This window comes from Oncorhynchus mykiss, chromosome 10 (genome assembly GCF_057628025.1).
Source record: "Oncorhynchus mykiss isolate SJ-2025 chromosome 10, ASM5762802v1, whole genome shotgun sequence".
Lineage (NCBI taxonomy): Eukaryota > Metazoa > Chordata > Actinopteri > Salmoniformes > Salmonidae > Oncorhynchus > Oncorhynchus mykiss.
In genome coordinates, this window is record NC_143031.1 from 48,868,515 (window position 1) to 48,886,836 (window position 18,322).

General features: G+C 44.1%; 3 protein-coding genes across 5 annotated transcripts; 2 read left to right on the forward strand and 1 right to left on the reverse strand.

The window, feature by feature from the left end:
• Positions 1 to 738: 738 nt before the first annotated feature.
• Positions 739 to 9,436, reverse strand: LOC110534163 (cysteine protease ATG4A). Of its 2 annotated transcripts, XM_021618869.3 has the most exons (13): positions 8,844 to 9,436; positions 4,307 to 4,417; positions 4,138 to 4,209; positions 3,951 to 4,049; positions 3,447 to 3,548; positions 3,127 to 3,199; positions 2,888 to 2,967; positions 2,546 to 2,787; positions 2,355 to 2,433; positions 2,087 to 2,232; positions 1,828 to 1,884; positions 1,629 to 1,740; positions 739 to 1,345 (listed from the first exon to the last, which is right to left on the reverse strand). In XM_021618869.3, exons 1-13 carry the CDS (start codon positions 8,851 to 8,853, stop codon positions 1,281 to 1,283), a joined length of 1,248 nt encoding a protein of 415 aa, XP_021474544.2. In that variant the 5' UTR covers positions 8,854 to 9,436; the 3' UTR covers positions 739 to 1,280. The 2 variants fall into 2 exon arrangements, with proteins under 2 accessions (XP_021474544.2, XP_090043109.1); XM_090186983.1 differs by lacking the exon at positions 2,888 to 2,967 and having other exon boundaries at positions 8,844 to 8,894.
• Positions 9,051 to 13,984, forward strand: LOC110534164 (transmembrane protein 185-like). 2 transcript variants are annotated; one of them, XM_021618870.3, is made up of 7 exons: positions 9,051 to 9,646; positions 10,118 to 10,294; positions 10,448 to 10,655; positions 10,826 to 10,909; positions 11,025 to 11,201; positions 11,316 to 11,439; positions 11,599 to 13,984. In XM_021618870.3, exons 1-7 carry the CDS (start codon positions 9,609 to 9,611, stop codon positions 11,841 to 11,843), a joined length of 1,053 nt encoding a protein of 350 aa, XP_021474545.1. In that variant the 5' UTR covers positions 9,051 to 9,608; the 3' UTR covers positions 11,844 to 13,984. The 2 variants fall into 2 exon arrangements, with proteins under 2 accessions (XP_021474545.1, XP_090043110.1); XM_090186984.1 differs by lacking the exon at positions 9,051 to 9,646 and adding an exon at positions 9,681 to 9,900.
• Positions 13,985 to 14,390: 406 nt separating this feature from the next.
• LOC110534165 (protein EOLA1) lies at positions 14,391 to 15,210 on the forward strand. Its single transcript, XM_021618871.3, has 2 exons — positions 14,391 to 14,743; positions 14,874 to 15,210. The coding sequence occupies exons 1-2, from the start codon at positions 14,485 to 14,487 to the stop codon at positions 15,086 to 15,088; spliced, it is 474 nt and encodes a 157-aa protein (XP_021474546.1). The 5' UTR covers positions 14,391 to 14,484; the 3' UTR covers positions 15,089 to 15,210.
• Positions 15,211 to 18,322: the final 3,112 nt, after the last annotated feature.

Here is an 18,322-nt window from a genome sequence, read left to right on the forward strand (position 1 = left end):
AAACACCTAGCGCCACCAACGTTCTCCTCAGACCAGGTGGGGCCCCAGGGCCACATGATGATACTTCCACATAGCTGTTCACCAGCAAAGGAGAGCCTTAGTGATGTCGATCATTCACTGTGATGAATACATGGACATGTCTCTTTGGAGCCCAATACACATGGCTCACCCGAGGCTGTTAAGTCCTGCACCTCTTATTCCTCTCTACCAAGCTCCAACCAGCCCCCCCCCCCATTTACTGGAAAGTTGCTCTGTACCTGTATGGAAGTCATCACTTTTGGGTTCTGAAAAAATAATAATAATAACTGTTTCGTATTGGATTGCCACGCCCCGGTGATATCACCCTTTTATGCCTGAGATAGGATTATACCATTAAAATAAAGCAAACGTTGTCATCCACAGCTTGTCTTCATTTACTGGGTTAGATGAAAACCAGTAAGACTAGAACCATTATAATTCAGTTGTCACCACAGGCTATCATCTTCAGTACTAATACAGTGGGCTGCAGGGACAATCAATAACCATCATAGAACAACAATTCATCAGTGGAATGGGGTTTGTAGAAAAAGATGGGTTAGGTTCATCACAAGAAAAGAAGCCAGTTTTGCTAATGACCACTCAAGGCTCTATTCTACACATCCCCTTTCCACATGACACTGTGCACAAGGCCATTTTAGCTCCTCAGAAATACCCACGAGGAAGATGGTACTAAAACAGAATATCAACCCTGAGGCTGAATTATCATATATATTTAAATATCTTTATTGTCAGGCATATTTACATTGGGGGGGGGGGGGTATTCCACACCAATACCTTGGGAGACCCCTTATTCCAACCATTGAATAACATACATATATTTAAGAGAGGCACTTTTCTTAAGTTATTTGTTGAATGTTTGTATTTTAACCCTGGGAAAAAAAATGTGTCTGCATATTTGCTGTCTCCTGGCGTCAGGAGGTAGTGTGTAATGAGGAGATATCATCCTCACCCCTGTCTTCACCTACTGTAGGACCCTGGCTTTGTTTCCTAGTTACAACATCAAAATGAGACAGTGCCAGCTTGTATTTACGGTGTACATCACGTTTCTGCCTTCATTTGCTCACTTTGTTATGAGTTATTGTCCAGAATATTTTCTTATCTTTTTTTTTGCAAAGTGGTAAGCAGTTAATGCTTGGTGTTGTTCTGAGGCACTTCTACAGCACAGTATGGAAGGTGGTGGCCAAGGGAATCAACCCAATCGCCATCATCCGCTGGACTGGGCGGAGGGGAGGGGGAGATGGTCACACGTTAAGGATCTCAAACTCCTCTTCAGACTCAAACAGCTTGTCGGACGATTCGATGAACTCTGTTCAAAAAGAGAACACGACAGTAATCCGTTTGACACGGCACACTCGATTTAGTTTGTAGGTTGCAGTTGAGATTAAACACCACATAGAAGTTTCAATACGGTTCAAGTGATAAGGAGCAGTCATGCACCTAGAAATAAATACACTTCCTGTATACTGTAATCTCAAAACAATATAGAGAAATAAGAGTGGAAGCTGGATACCCGTATCCCTATAATTATTTGCAGCCAGAATTTGTTATTGGTGTAATATTATGGGTCTGTCTGGTGACATAGCTCATACCTGCCCCTGTGGTCTGAACCTCTGGTTTGGTGGGAGGAACGAAGGGGGGCCAGTGGGGCGGGTGATTCTCCACCAGCTCAAACATCCGCAGGTTCCTCTTCATCTGGATCTCCTTAAAAAAGGACAAGAACACGGGTCTCAATCACAAGAGAATAACCTCCATCTGCATTGACGTGTGACTTGAGTGGATGACTCTTACCTGCTGGACCAGGTTACACCAACTGTCAAAGTCATCCTCACTCTTACAAAAAAATCCCTTGGAAAAGAAAAAAAAGAATTGAATTTGGATTTGATTTGGCAAAATCATCACCACTGTACACAACATTCACATTGGAGCAACACTTTAGAACATGCCACTTAAAAAAATAATCATTTTAACTATGCAAACGAGGCCCGTGAGACAGGAGGCCCGGTAGCAGAGCAGGTTGTGGTGGTCGGTGTGTGGGTTCAGCTCTCACCAGGGCCACAGAGGGGTCCAGGTTGGTGATCTTCATGCGGCGTGGACTCCTCAGACAGTGGTAGCTCTGGTCGTCCACTCCGCTGCCAGCCTCTGACTCTACGGCTGACTGGGTGGTGTGGGGGTCCAGGTAGATCAGCTCCTCTCCTAAAGGACACATACAGGCCTGGCTGAACACAGTGGCTTGACAACTCACAGATTTGGCTTATTTATTTATTTTTTTGCTTCCTTTTTGGGAACCTTCACTTACGGCTTCCTCTTAGACTCACCTACAAATCCGATGAAGTAATAGGCCAGATTGGGCTTTCCTCCCAGCACACCACAGGATTGTGGTATTTTAAAACACTCCTAAATGGGAGAACACAGAGTGAGACCAGTATAACTATTTAAAAGGCAACAGTAACTACAGGAATATTCTAGTTTAGTATCAATTGAATAAGAACAGAATAATTAATTGTACCTTGAGGGCCTGGATGTAGACAGGGTTGATGTGGTTGATTCCCAAACGGAGAGGTATGACCAGCAGCAGGGGCCTCCAGTCAGAACGAGACTGGGATTGAGAATGCGGACACATCGTGGCTCTGTTCCCGTGCGTGTGCAAACAGGCTTGCTCTGGTGTTTCTCCAGAGGTGAAGGGTTCCCCCCAGCCACAGGGTCTGGGCCGCAATCTGCTCCCTCTGCTTGCCTGGCGACACTGCTTCTCTGGAGAGGACATGGAAAGAAAACACTTGTGTCCTTTTGGCATCCTATACAGAACTCTCAGATGGTAAGAGTTCAACAAGTGAGGGGAAGAAAAACGTACTGATGTCCTCGATCACCACCGTGTTGTCCATTGACACATACACAGCAAGAGAATTCCAGTCATCAAATAGTGCAAGTTTCCTGAGGAGAGATAACCGGTTTCTTATTCGTGGCCCAAACTTATTTGAACTTGAAGTCTTGAAGTCACTGAGTCCACTGATTACTGATCTTTTCAATGTTCCGTAATCAATATTCAGAAATGAATTGATCAGTCGTAAAACATGCTCATAAAATACTTACTTGAGTACTTGTGCAACTGTGTTTGGGCCATACCACTCTCCCACAGACTTCCCTTCACCGACTCCCATCTGAGCTGCAAGCAGGTAAAAGGCAAACAAAGTTCACTGCAAAGGTCTAAGTCATGGCTCCTTTCTAGCCTGTCTAACCTGTCGCCTATTCATCAGGCTATTTGATATTCTTTCTTCAAGTTACACCTTTTTACTATGAGGACCTGTCTTCTTGAAAATTATAGGAATGTGAGAGAATTTTTGTTTTGTTTTTGATCTGCTGATTCATGGTAGGTGTGTTCAGGGCAGGGTTAGCTTATGACTCTGTCTTACCCATTTGGTGTACGGAGTAACAGCTGTCTTTCCTATCCAGGAAACAGTGGAGGATACGATGGTACTCCTCTGGCTGTCCTCCCTCTGCCCTCCAACGCCAGGCTACAACAGGAAGACGAGCCACAATCACTGCGCCATTCTGACATAGCCATGCTACAGATGCTATGGTCAGGGAATACAGGACTAGTAAAGGCCCAGTGCACTACTTTTGTGAAAAAAACAATTTTTCACAACAGCAAAAAATATATATATATTCAGATTTTTCAGGGGGTGCTGCAGCACCCTCATCACCCCTAATTCCCACAGCTATGCATTCTGATACCCTTTCTCTTTCTCACTGTTGAATTGATTACATAGTACTATACATATCATGACCTATTTGGGATCCTCAAAATCTCTCCCCCAGATGAATAATTCACACATAAAACACCCCTTTGCTGATGCAGTTCCATAGATCCCCACCCCATACAGCTATGTGCACGACTCCTGAGACATCCTCCTCACCTCGTCCCAGCTGTGAGCATACCAGGGCCTGTGCAAGAATCATCTGCCCACACCGTAGCATGCATCCCCAGCCTGTATCTGAAGAGGGGCCTGTTCCGCCTACAGTCCAAGCAAAGATAGACACTTAACCGTTAAAGCAACTAGCCATCAATTGGATGTCACAATAACATCTGACCGTTTCACTCACCTATGGGAGAGAATTTTTTTCTGTAGGTGAACCATAGCCGCGAGTGAACGTCTGATAGGAGTTCTGTCTTTTCTGTGACCACACAACAAGAAGCACCGTCAAGCTCTTTATTCGGCTTCTTTTTCCACATATAAAATCACAATCTGACTGCTGGAAGATGCCGGCCTACCTGTTTTAACACTGTAACACTCTCCTAAAACCCACACAGGTTCATCGGTGTCAGGCAAGTCTTCAAGGAATTCAGAAAACACATTGATCTGGTTTTCATACTTGGCTAATACTGAAACGAGACGTGGAAAATGGGAGACATAAAAGAAGACGTGTCAATAAACATATATGATGTGATACACCAGTTCATAGAGTTTATATACAAGACGTTTGGGGAATATGGGTTGTTATTTAGCTAAAATTTGATATAATAATTTAGGTTTGCTGGAATTATTAGACATGCAGGTTGGTTTGTTGTTCCCAACACTATTTGTAGATGTCTGATAATACACAGTGTAGGCTGTACACCAGATCTCAAAAACCCTTCTCCGTATGAAGCATTTGCCACCATTGCATTTGCCCAGATTTGGCTCTGTGTAAACTACAAATCCATGCTGCGTTTTAACGTTTAGAAACGTCAATAATCATCGCTTTTCGAAACGTTTTTCGAAAACATATGCTCATACGGCCCTTCCATCTTTCATGTCAGCGAGAAAGAATCTTTCGGTGTTGTACAGACCCCATTTACTGACAAACAATACATTGCATCCCCCAGTTAGAGACAATAACACTTGGTCGGAAAATATGGTCGGAGGTGCCGTATGGATGGTGTGACCGCAATCGCGGAGCCTCTGGGGTCACACAGAGGCTGTGCGCCTCTCAAAATGCTCTGTGAAGTGCAAGAAGTATGAATACCCTGCTGAGGCCGTATCACCGTAAATGCTGCACGGCCAATGCAGACGTTGGATTGACCATGCAGCGCCTTTCAGCTTACACACAAGTGTTCAGAGCATGCTAGATAGCTAATTAGGGGGTTTACATGTGGGATGCACTGTTGAGCACTACATTCCGAGGGGTTCGTGCTGATTAGAAAGGAGATTGTGACAGCTGGTTAAATGGCGTATGTCAGGAGAAGTGCAGTATTATCATAAGGAGACTTACACTTGGAATATGGAGGAGGAATGGGGGGGTATCGGAGGTGGTAGGTGTGGTGCCCGGGCTAGCACCGAGGGTCAGGATAAAGATGAGTCTGTGACAGTAGGAGTGAAGTTTTTGGAGAAAGTGGACCCTAGCCTTTTGGCTCATCCACTTGAGATTTCAGGGTGGGTCAATTACAGAGTTGGGTGCTGTGGAATCTGTGAGGGTAATCAGAAGTGGTATTGTGCTAATTACAGTGCCTTGCGAAAGTATTCGGCCCCCTTGAACTTTGCGACCTTTTGCCACATTTCAGGCTTCAAACATAAAGATATAAAACTGTATTTTTTTGTGAAGAATCAACAACAAGTGGGACACAATCATGAAGTGGAACGACATTTATTGGATATTTCAAACTTTTTTAACAATCAAAAACTGAAAAATTGTGCGTGCAAAATTATTCAGCCCCTTTACTTTCAGTGCAGCAAACTCTCTCCATAAGTTCAGTGGGGATCTCTGAATCATCCAATGTTGACCTAAATGACTGATGATGATAAATACAATCCACCTGTGTATAATCAAGTCTCCGTATAAATGCACCTGCACTGTGATAGTCTCAGAGGTCCGTCAAAAGCGCAGAGAGCATCATGAAGAACAAGGAACACACCAGGCAGGTCCGAGATACTGTTGTGAAGAAGTTTAAAGCCGGATTTGGATACAAAAAGATTTCCCAAGCTTTAAACATCCCAAGGAGCACTGTGCAAGCGATAATATTGAAATGGAAGGAGGATCAGACCACTGCAAATCTACCAAGACCTGGCCGTCCCTCTAAACTTTCAGCTCATACAAGGAGAAGACTGATCAGAGATGCAGCCAAGAGGCCCATGATCATTCTAGATGAACTGCAGAGATCTACAGCTGAGGTGGGAGACTCTGTCCATAGGACAACAATCAGTCGTATATTGCACAAATATGGCCTTTATGGAAGAGTGGCAAGAAGAAAGACATTTCTTAAAGATATCCATAAAAAGTGTTGTTTAAACTTTGCCACAAGCCACCTGGGAGACACACCAAACATGTGGAAGAAGGTGCTCTGGTCAGATGAAACCAAAATTGAACTTTTTGGCAACAATGCAAAACGTTATGTTTGGCGTAAAAGCAACACAGCTCATCACCCTGAACACACCATCCCCACTGTCAAACATAGTGGTGGCAGCATCATGGTTTGGGCCTGCTTTTCTTCAGCAGGGACAGGGAAGATGGTTAAAATTGATGGGAAGATGGATGGAGCCAAATACAGGACCATTCTGGAAGAAAACCTGATGGAGTCTGCAAAAGACCTGAGACTGGGACGGAGATTTGTCTTCCAACAAGACAATGATCCAAAACATAAAGCAAAATCTACAATGGAATGGTTCAAAAATAAACATATCCAGGTGTTAGAATGGCCAAGTCAAAGTCCAGACCTGAATCCAATCGAGAATCTGTGGAAAGAACTGAAAACTGCTGTTCACAAATGCTCTCCATCCAACCTCACTGAGCTCGAGCTGTTTTGCAAGGAGGAATGGGAAAGAATTTCAGTCTCTCGATGTGCAAAACTGATAGAGACATACCCCAAGCGACTTACAGCTGTAATCGCAGCAAAAGGTGGCGCTACAAAGTATTAACTTAAGGGGGCTGAATAATTTTGCACGCCCAATTTTTCAGTTTTTGATTTGTTAAAAAAGTTTGAAATATCCAATAAATGTCGTTCCACTTCATGATTGTGTCCCACTTGTTGTTGATTCTTCACAAAAAAATACAGTTTTATATCTTTATGTTTGAAGCCTGAAATGTGGCAAAAGGTCGCAAAGTTCAAGGGGGCCGAATACTTTAGCAAGGCACTGTATATGTGTTTCTGCCAGTCAGAGGGAGTAGGTGCTCCATGTTAAACTAATGAGGGCAAGAGATGTGAATTATTGTGCTCTCGAGAAAAGGGTGCCATTGAAAGGAGTGATTACTGGGGTAGCAGTAAATGTGAAAACTGACCAACTGAAGGGGAAGATTCCCAGTGTTTGTGATGCTTGTCGTGAGTGGCACCGAGAGGAGAATCAGAATACATTGTCTGTTCTTGAGTTTTGATGTCGAGTCTGCCCGACAAAGTGATGTTAGGATATATAAGTTATCCTGTACGAGCCTTTGACCCGAATACATTACATTGTTACAGGTGTCAAGCTTATGGGCATGTGGCAGCAGTGTGTTGGGGGAAGGTTCCTAGGTGTGAGAAGTGTGCAGAAGGGCATGAGACAAAGGAATGTGTACCATTGGGGAAAGTAGTGATATGTGTTGATTGTAGGGGTGCCCATGGGGCTGGGGATCAGAAATGTCCCTTGCGAGAGAGTTGAAGTTTCCAGGGTTAGAGTAGTGCAAAAGTTGTTATATGCTGAGGCAGTGAAGAAAGTAGAAGAAGATGGGTCAATGGGGAGGGATCCTGAGAGGAGTGGTGTGAGTAGTAGATCTGTACCAGTACAGAGGGATAAATAAACGTGTAAGTAAAAGTATAAGTAAAAGTGATATGTTTCAGTAAGATTGGATTTTTGGAATGTATAGTAATGGTTATCAACTGTACTGAAGGGATGGAACGTAAGGCCCAGAAAATAGGTTGTGGTGGCAGCTGCAGTGAGGTATTTGGGTGTGCGAGACTTGACATCAGAAGAATTACAGGGTGTGTTAAGGGGTGGTGTCCCATCTTTTCAGGATGTTGGCCTGAAGTAGGACTACGGTATGTATTATTATGGTATTTATTATACTTTTTTTGTGAGTGTAGTGTTAGATGGTAGGGTATTTGTTGTAATTGTTTTTTGTTGAGAAAAAAAATACAATTAAGCAAAGCATAAAGGGAGGTTATACTCCAGTCTAATAGGTGGCGGTAATGCAACATGTATTGGATGCCAAACGCCATTAAACCTCATCGAAGAAGATAGCTAATTAGCACAGTTGGCGGCCCATGTCTTCTGTAAACTAGCGGTGAAGAAATGGCCGTGTGGGAACAATAACCCTATAAAAGGCATGTAGTAATGTACCTTTTTTATTTTTTCACTGATATGAAAGACACGTTCCTAAAACAGTACCGCAAGCCACGCGTGTTAATGTTTTGAGCAAGCGTCGGAGCTCTTATTAACAAAACTCCCCCTGCCAGAATACACTATCGTCAATAGGGCTAAAGTAGCGTCTACGAGTGTAGCTGTACACTACCGACTACAGTACAATACTGTGTGTGACCAAATTACCATAGTATCCTAACACTGAAAAAAAACTACATATCGTACTTCAGAGAAGTACATTTCCACTGACAATGCCTCGCTTTTCAAAATGTTATGAAAGCCGCCGGGTAGACAAGTGAGCGAAACAGGCCACCAAGGAAACAACAATGGCTAAAACTTTCACATCAGCCATAGCTTTTTACAGGGGCAAGTTAATAACGAACAAACATCTTTAGAAAACATGTTTTTGGTTCAATGGCAGGACGATCTGACAACACATGTAAGGGACTAAATGAAAGGCGCATAATACGTGAATAAGGTATTTGTTTTAGTGGCTATTACCTGCCTCCATCCTTCGGCTGTCATTAGCGTTAAAGGGCAGGATACACACATAGTGTAACCTATTGGATAATGTAGTTTAAATGCGTTTGTGATTCGTGACAACTAATAACATTTGAAAACATTATAAACTACATCTACCAAAATGACTTGTTCATAACGAATCAGCGTGAGAGTTTCCAGACTGCAAAACATTACTTGACAGTCTGGTTTTTGTAGTTTTTTCACCCAATTCAAAAAAATGGTTATGGACATACTTAGATATGCCTAATTCCGATATGAAAAATATTAATTTTCATTGTCTCAATTATTAAATGCGTGCCCGCTGCTTTAAAACATAATCCTATTTGATTTATGCGTGCGTTTAGGCTACAATGTATATATCAGTCAAAAAACGTTCATGCTTTGTGCCAGAATGTGGCAGTGTAAGAGAGGATCACAATCGTAGTGTGTATGTATCACGGGTCAATTGTGACTGACTGATCTACAAATAATAATGAGTATTTAGTTACGATGCAGTGTTCTTTGTAGATCAGTCAGTCGGCAGTCTTCTGCAATGTCGAACATGCTCCATTATCATTGTAGCAAGCTCCTTTGACAACATTAGCTACATTGTTGCCAGTGGCAGTAGCCTTACTGTACATGACGCCCCTAGTGGCCTATCTCTCTAGCTAGCGTGAACCGCAATAGCAAGCAGTTTGATAAAAAAAAACATCCTTTTGATACGTAATTTTATTGTTAATCCAAATAAGGATATAAAATATAGTCATGAATCTTCGGGGATTCTTTCAAGACTTCAATCCCAGGTAACGTAAAGAGAAATCTAGCTGTTAAATTAACGTCTCGCGTTCGAGCTTCCAGGAATGTAACTAACTTAACGTTAGCGAACTAGCGAGCTAACTGAACCGGTGAACCATAAGGACTTCTGACACAACTAACGAACTAGCTAACATTAGCAAACTAATTTAGCTATTATATTGGGGAAGGACAGCATTAGCCAAGTTAGCAAACATTGACGTTAGCTAGCCAGCCTTGTTTTACAGTCGCTATTATTAGCTAGGTAACGTTAATTGTTTTTATGCCAACTAGCTAGATAACAAACCAGCTGAATAGTCGGAATGGCTGACTCCACTGAGCTCAGTTTCCTTGTTCTGGAATTGCACGGGGGGCACATTTTTGTACCAGCCTGCGCTAACATAATCTGATGAGTAGTAAACTCAATTTATTGCTGAGTAGACTCATGGTTGATGAAATTGTTTTTTTTCCTCCCTTCTCAGTAAATTCCTCATCTATGCCTGTCTGTTGCTGTTCTCTGTTCTACTGTCCTTGCGTCTGGATGGCATCATCCATTGGAGCTATTGGGCTGTGTTTGCCCCCATTTGGCTATGGAAGCTAATGGTTATCATCGGTGCCTCAGTTGGCACAGGCGTCTGGTCCCATAACCCACAGTACAGGTGTGCTTTTAATCCCAAATGTTTTTATGTTTTGTTTTGTTTTCCTGTCAGTGTGGCTGTCATTAGCTATCAATATGACGCTGTCTGGTTGCCATACCTATCACTGCTGACTAGTATGCCTTATTTACTGTGCCTGTTATGCTGGCAATGCAGGGCTGAGGGTGAAACCTGTGTGGAGTTCAAGGCCATGCTGATAGCAGTTGGGATCCACCTACTCCTGCTCACCTTTGAGGTTCTGGTGTGTGACCGTGTGGCGAGGGGCACCCACTTCTGGCTGCTGGTCTTCATGCCCCTCTTCTTCGTCTCGCCTGTCTCTGTTGCAGCATGTGTGTGGGGCTTCCGCCATGATCGCTCTCTAGAGGTCAGTCTGACATTTATCAGTTACAAGGATGTTATTTTTCTCAAGTAGAATATTTAGGCTAGATCTTGGTGATTATAATAGATATATGTATCTATCTCCCTCATTCCCCCCCCCCCCCCCCCCCCCCCCCTCACCCATTTTTTTCTGTTCTTCCTATCTCCTTGTATCAGTTGGAGATCTTGTGCTCGGTCAATATTCTCCAGTTTATCTTCATTGCCCTGCGACTGGATAAAATAATCAGTTGGCCATGGCTGGTAAGAGAACTACCTCCCTAATATTTAGGTCCGAAATATTATGGGAATTGAGTACAATATATAGCGAGTTGGAATGGAAATATGCGTAGACATTCTGTTGATTTTTGTCGTCCAGGTCGTCTGTGTGCCACTGTGGATCCTCATGTCCTTCCTGTGCCTTGTGGTGCTCTACTACATGGTGTGGTCAGTGCTCTTTCTGCGGTCTATGGACGTCATCGCAGAGCAACGGCGTACTCACATCACCATGGCGATCAGCTGGATGACAATCGTTGTACCCTTGCTCACTTTTGAGGTATGTTGTCATGACACCCCCCCCCCCCCCCCCCCCCCCCCCAGTTATTAGTGTGTTCAGAGAGTTAAAGAAGTTGGGACATTGTTATTGTTGTCTCTGTCATTGGCTCTTCAGATCCTGTTGGTCCATAAGTTGGATGGCCACTACAGCTCCAGCTATGTGTCTGTTTTCGTACCTCTCTGGGTGTCCCTGGTGACTCTGATGGCCACAACCTTTGGCCAGAAAGGAGGCAACCACTGTGAGTTATTCCTCAGACAGTGATAGCAGAATGAATTGGCATAAGTCATATTGAGGCAGTGTTATTTTTATTAATCTGAGAATCCAGTCAGTGTAACTCTTTAAATGTTGCTTCAAGCTATATTTGTTTTAACTGGGTTTTCTCTCTCTTTTCTAACAGGGTGGTTTGGCATCCGAAAAGATTTCTGCCAGTTTCTTCTTGAGCTCTTTCCCTTCCTGCGGGAGTATGGGAACGTTTCTTATGACCTGCACCACGAGGACCCTGAGGTGTGCGAGGAGATGCCTGCACACGACCCGCCAAAAATAGCCCCGATGTTCAGCAAAAAAAATGGTGTGGTGATCACACAGAGCCCAGGGAAGTACTTTGTGCCTCCTCCAAAACTGTGCATTGACATGCCTGACTAAATTAAAGCTTTGCAACAACTGCTCTAGAGCTTTGATGGACTTCACATGCACCAGACAGCTGGATAAGTATTTTTTACAACCACATATCTATTTTTTATGGAAATGGAATGTTCTAGAAGGTTAAGTAGACACTTACCCCAAACGGCGAATCACTCCCTCAATATTGTTGTGCAGTATGGGTGCCCTGAAACATGAACAAAGGCTCCAAAAACACCCAAATATGGCCTTTTAGAAACAGCATATAACATTGCGGATAAAGTTTGGGATGATGCGATTTCATGTGTACATATCTAAATACCTGCGTCACTATACTGAGAGCTTTACTGTTTCGAAAGTAACCTATTTTGGTGTTTTTGGAGCATTCATGTTTTTTCTGGGCCCAACGAGGATGAGGAAGTGATTTGCTGTTTGTGGTAAGTTTCTCAAAAACAAGTAAAATCACAAATAAAAATGTAGCTGGACCCTTCTATAACATGCCATTTACATCAGAAATAGAGATTTGATTGTAAAAAACAAACAACTTCTCCTTTAAAGAAGAGGCAGAAGAGCATAGCTTTCCATGTAAGTCACTCCTAGTGAGTGATGGGACCTGGTGGGACCGGAATTTGGACATGTTTTTTTTTCTGAAAACAAAAATCCATGGCAGAGTATGTGGAACAAAAGGCACTCTTATATCAACGTGTGTTTTTCCATTGTATTGGCAGTGGAAATAATTAGTTCCTTTTCATTGATTTTATGTGATATACTGTATAGTACTTTCTATTTTCCTTGTGATGTTCTGGCCACCAACAAAATATCTTCAAAGTGTTCATCCTCTTTTATAATTCAGATATCTTTCACCTTATTCCAGTTGAAGATACATTTTGTTGTATGTTTGTCAAATTACCCAAATCCTGATTAATTTTTTTTGTATCAAAGCTCAAATACTATATGTTAGGATGACAACACAATCATGCTTATTAGTCTAACCTTTTTAAACCTAAGATTAGCTTGCTACTTGGGTATATTTGCTTTTGTTTATTAAATTATTTAACTTCTCTATTGTGAGGAACATTTGTTGTAATATAATAGCGTGTGTGTATATATAGTATTATTCCCTAACACCCATTTTTGTATTTGGATGGTTTGGTTTTGATTTCATAGGGTATTTTCCTGAATTAAGACCCTGATCTATGTCCACTCAATTGTATTAAGGTTTACAACCTTGTTCCTCTAGTGGCCCTTTGCACTGAGTGTATAAAAACATTAGGAACACCTGCTCTTTCCACAACATAGCTTTCACCTGGATAGTCTATGATCCCTTTTATTGATGTCACTTGTTAAATCCACTTTAAATCAGTGTAGATGAAGGGGACTGGTTAAATAATGATTTTTAAGCCTTGAGACATGAATTGTTTGTGTGCCATTCAAAGGGTGAATGGGCAATACAAAATATCTAAGTGCCTTTGAACGGGGTATGTTAGTAGGTGCCAATATTAGGAAGGTGTTCCTAATGTTTGGTATAGTCAGTGTATATGGCAGTATGACAGTCATTGTAGTTGGCTTTTGCTGTTACAATAATGTCAGATTCAGGGTGCACAACTTTGCCTCAAGGTTCCTAGTAGTGTATTCTAGTTTTCAATTAATCTTGAGTATTCTGGGTAAACAGCCTGTTTGCGTCTTCTACCTTGCCAGGTCTACATTGGGTAATGTAAGGGAGAAAACCCGCAGTGCCGCTTCTCTATTATTATATCTGTGAAAAATTCTTTGTTTGTGAAATTGTGACTCTCCTTCATACAAAATGTTCTCCCCACCATCCCATTGAACTTCTAATCGATCCCCTCATGTTTTGTTCGTTTTGTCTATGTTCTGTGACCACTCTCAGCTGGCCTGAGAGATGAGCATTACTCATTTGAAAACATGTTTTTGACCGAGAACGGACCAATGTTATACTTTTCCCCTCTATTGTACCTTGTTTCTAACCTTTCACCATACACATTCTGTTGCAATATAGCTGTTTTTCTTTCTGCTAGCAAGCACTTCAGTACGTGTTAAATGATGATTAACATTTAAATCACTGTTAGTTATCTGGTCGTCATTTTGTTGACTTGTCAAATGCATGAACATTGATTTCAAATTGAAATAATACTTTTCTGTTTCCACATTGTGTTTACTTGATTTGCTGCAATTTACAGTGAATACAAATAATGTAATGAATGGTTTCCATGGACTTGTCAGTCGCTAGATGGCACTATGCGCCTATTTTAAACATTTTGGAACTCCCATTACCTTCTTATCAAGACGTGCTTGTTAACAGGACAAACAGGAAGTGCGTAAGGTTTGGGAGAGTAGTTGAAAAGTATTGTGGCTAATGTAAAAAATTACCTTTACGGTGCGTCGAGGAATTGCCGAGTAAATTGCCTTTGTTGTAACGAGGTGGTCTATATAAATAGAAGTCAACCATTGCTCCTTTTATAATTACAGTCGGATACATGTAGCCAGCCAGATTTTACGCGTCACAGAGACTACAAAGGCGTTGATTGATTGCGTGATGATGTGTGCAACAGCTCTTTCTTCTTACTAGATCATTATTTTAGGATTGGTTTAGAGTGATAGAGTAGCATAGCACCTGGTTGCAACGTATTCGCGACGTGGAGTGAGGATGACATTACAAGTGGGTTGCCTATCATTCAAGCAGCCGTATGCAGGATTAGTACTGGACGGTGTAAAAAGTATTGAGACACGTTGGCGCCCTCTGCTATCCACAATGGAAAACTGCACTCTAGCTATTCATATTGCGCAGAAGGACTGGGAGGCCGACCAGTGGAGAGACATCCTCACCCATACACTGGGAATGAGCCACATGCAAATAGAGGAACTTCTAGCATCCGGAGACAGATTTGGCCGTGGAGTCGTAGCAGGTAAAACAGACTTTTGCATGATTGAGCAAGTGGTGAGGACTAAAACGCAGCACATCCCATGTTTGTTTTAAACTCGATTTTCAATTGTAAAGTAGATGAATCTCCAACCCTCGTCATGTCTTGTTTTTAGGCTTGGTGGAAGTGGGGGAGACCTGGTGCTGCTCTGACAATGTGCCAGAGAAGGATCTGAGGGAGCTGGAGAAGGCAGCATTGCACACTGGGCTCACAGAGAAACACCTCACACAGCTGTCAAACCCACGCTGGCTCAAGGAACCCCTTTATGCCAGAGGTCACAAAGACATATGGACAGTAGATATCCCAGTGCAATTACTGCCATCTGCGTAGTTGTAATAAAATAATGTATACTCATTTTGTACTGACAGGATCATCTATCAAGTTAGGGAGGCAATATATTTGTAGACTACTCGCATTCGCTTTAAGGTGCAATAAATGACCAATGGACCAAAGTATTGTCAATGTTATTGTATATCCTACATGTCTAAAATTCAGATAGACACCATAACTTTGTTGCAATAGGCATTTATTATGAATCTAGATCTGTTTGCAGGGAGAATGGGAGGTCTGAATCATTGGAGAACTGTGGGAGGTGAATCCCTGTGGCAGGGAGGAGGTAAAAGAGGGCAAGGGTGCCATGCCTGCCATCACTAATGGAAGACCGAAGGATATCCAGGTGGTGGTCATGTAGGTCTGGAGCTGGGCTAGACAAGCTGCTTGGGCATTCCTCTTTGAGAACTGGATAGTCAACCAGTGCTTGGGCTGCTGTTGCTGTGTTCTTCAGCCTCCTGGCCTGAAGTGCAAAGGGTCTGGTGCCAACGATATGGCTGAAGTGCTTGGGAGTGGAGCTCTGCAGTTCAGCCCAGTCCGAGTCCCATTGCCTGTATCTGCAACGCTTGGGCTATGCTGGTGACCAGCGCTGGTCTCATTGCTGTTACCTGATTTCTCCCTCCAAATGCCTTTGACCCACACACATCTCTTCATTCGTGACAGGAGATGTTTGAATGCTCGGCCGGAATTCGGGATTGGAGTGGTAGTGCAAAATAGAATAAAAAGTCGGTGTCAAGAAATCACACGTCCCAATTGGAGACGACCATAACACAATTTGATATTCACGAAACGTGCCTTTGACGTCCATGCGTGGTCTTCCCAAGCCACGAAGGTGCTCAGTGAAAGTCAACCTCGATACCAGGGAAAGCTCTTAAATCCATTAGGCGTTGAGTTGGCGTAGAAAACTCGTCATGCTAGACGTTTCGTGGATTTTTGGATGGTTCAGTACTTTTCATTACCTCCCGTGTGAACAGCTCCTCGTCTATCAGTGCTTTGCATTCCCGTCTGGCCCCATTTTCATAGATTCTAGAATTTCTCTCTCTACAATGGTCCACAGTTGTTTTGAGAATGAAATGTAATAGAAATGGGCATCCACCGGGTTCATTTTTGAGTGAGCGGTATCTTAAGGTTTCTTGGAAATGTTTTTATGAGACCGAATCTGGAATGCACTCTCTTCCTCTTTTAGTCCTCGACTCCAGAGTGTATACCAGCCCAGAGTGTATACCAGCCCAGAGTGTATACCAGCCCAGAGTGTATACGTGGTGAAGGAGAGGGGTAGGCCCCACCTTGTGACTAGGCTGTCTAGGAAGTCCACTGTGCTGTGACTGTTCCGACAGGAACCACTTCTGGTCACCACACAAGGTCTCGACATCGCTGATTGACCTTCACCCAATTGACCCTCGTGCACCATTGATAGAACAGACCACTCAGGACCACAGTGCAAAACCCTCGAGAGACAGACTTCTTCCCAGCAAGAAAGTTTGTGCTTCACCCTGGCGAAAGTCTCCAGCTCTTCCGGCACACGTGCTGGCCTTCCAGTGCGTATGTAGGTGCGCAGGGTAGACAGCGTGGGATCCTGTTCCGATGCTTGCTTCAGCTCCTCCAATGAGACGGCTGATTGAAGGGGGACGTAGATTATTTATAAGATGGTTGGAATAGGAGCGTCAAAGGGGCGGGTGAGGTCTGCTGTTATCCCTCCCCGGAGTGAACTTCAGCTGATAGTCATACTGTCTGAGGTGGTCTGCCCATCTGTGCAGCTGAAGTGGCTTGTGGCCAGTTCCTGATGCCGACAGTAGCGTTGTGAGGGATTGTTGATCGGTTCTGAGCAGCCGGCCATATAGGTAGAGGTGCCACCTTTCGCACCCCAAGACACAGGCCAGTGCTTCTCATTCGCCCACACCGTTGTTCAGTGGGGCTCAGGGCCTTTGAGGGGAAGGCAACGGGCCTCTCAATGCCATTCTGCAGCTGTGAGAGGACAGCTCCTAGTGCTCCAGCTGAGGTGTCACAGTAGACAATGGTGGGGTCAAAGTGAGCCAAGACTGGGGCTGTTGTGAGCTGGCTCTTCAGTGAGTGAACCGTGTCTGAGCAGGCTGCCGTCCATGCCCATGGCTCGTCCGTCTTGAGGAGCTGGCGAAGGGGCGCTGTGGTCTGAGAGTAGTGGGGCAGAAACCGGAGGTACTAGGCTGTCATGCCCAAGAATGTGGCTACCTGAGAGGCTAAGGTCGGTTTTGGGATGCGGAGGACATGAGTGGGGCAATGCCTTTGGCCGACAGGCGGAACCCCACAAATTCGACGGCTGGAGCTGCAAAGGTGCATTTTCCACTGTTGAGGATCAGGTTGTCACGCAGTAGAGTGACAAACTGAATACTCAGTGGAGTCGATGGTCATGGATGTGGAGGTCAGGGCCGTGGACCACGATGTCATCCAGACAGACTGCCACCCCGGGTATTCCAGCGAGGATGGTGCTCATCACCTTCTGGAACCACCTGGGGGCGGAGCTAAGTTCAAAAGGCATGCGTGTGTATCTGAACACACCAGCACATGTGACAAAGGTTGTGAGGTCTCTGCTGGCTGGGTGGAGGGCCACCTGAAGATAACCCTGACGCAGGTCGAGCTTCGTGGAGACCGTGGAGCCATGAAATTGTGCGGTCAGTTCCTCAGCTGTAGGCAAGGTGTACTTATCCGGGACAACAGCCTTGTTCACAGCACGGAGATCCACACAGGTCCGGATTCCACCTGACTTTTTGGTTGTGATGACCAAGTTTGAAATCCAGGGGACCTCGTTGACTGGCTCAATGATGCCTGCCTCCAACTGTGACTGGAGATCTTTTGTGACGTCATCACGCAGTGCAAAGGGAATGCGCCACAGGGGCTGCGGTCACGTCCGGGTTCACTAGGGGCCTGTGAGTAAAATCTGTGAGGCAGCCCAGTCCATCAAACAGAGTTGGCCAGTTCTGTTGCCATGTGCCGGTAACTTGGTGGATAGCTGACCCACTGTCATCTCTGTGTGAACCCCAAGCCTGTGAAGAGGTCGAGGCCCAGGAGGTTGGCACCCCACTTTGCAACGTGAAATGTAAATGATGGTTGGCGCCTGTGCAGCATGCATTGGCGCTGTAGTGCACTGGGACCTGGAGGGTGCCTGCCATGTCCATCTTGGATCTACCATACCCGCAGTGGAGGGCTGTTGGAGTGGTAGGTGACTGAAAAACTTGTGGCAAGCTTGAGCAACGACAC

Coding starts and splice junctions, on each gene's coding strand:
- LOC110534163 (XM_021618869.3), bottom strand. Junction 3,200..3,446: donor TTACTCCGTACACCAAATGG/GTAAGACAGAGT, acceptor ACCTGCTTGCAG/CTCAGATGGGAGTCGGTGAA. Junction 2,233..2,354: donor TTACTTCATCGGATTTGTAG/GTGAGTCTAAGA, acceptor TGTGTCCTTTAG/GAGAGGAGCTGATCTACCTG.
- LOC110534164 (XM_021618870.3), top strand. CDS start 9,609: ATGAATCTTCGGGGATTCTTTCAAGACTTCAATCCCAG. Junction 10,295..10,447: donor TCCCATAACCCACAGTACAG/GTGTGCTTTTAA, acceptor CTGGCAATGCAG/GGCTGAGGGTGAAACCTGTG. Junction 10,656..10,825: donor GCCATGATCGCTCTCTAGAG/GTCAGTCTGACA, acceptor TCCTTGTATCAG/TTGGAGATCTTGTGCTCGGT.
- LOC110534165 (XM_021618871.3), top strand. CDS start 14,485: ATGACATTACAAGTGGGTTGCCTATCATTCAAGCAGCCGTATGCAGGA. Junction 14,744..14,873: donor TGGCCGTGGAGTCGTAGCAG/GTAAAACAGACT, acceptor TCTTGTTTTTAG/GCTTGGTGGAAGTGGGGGAG.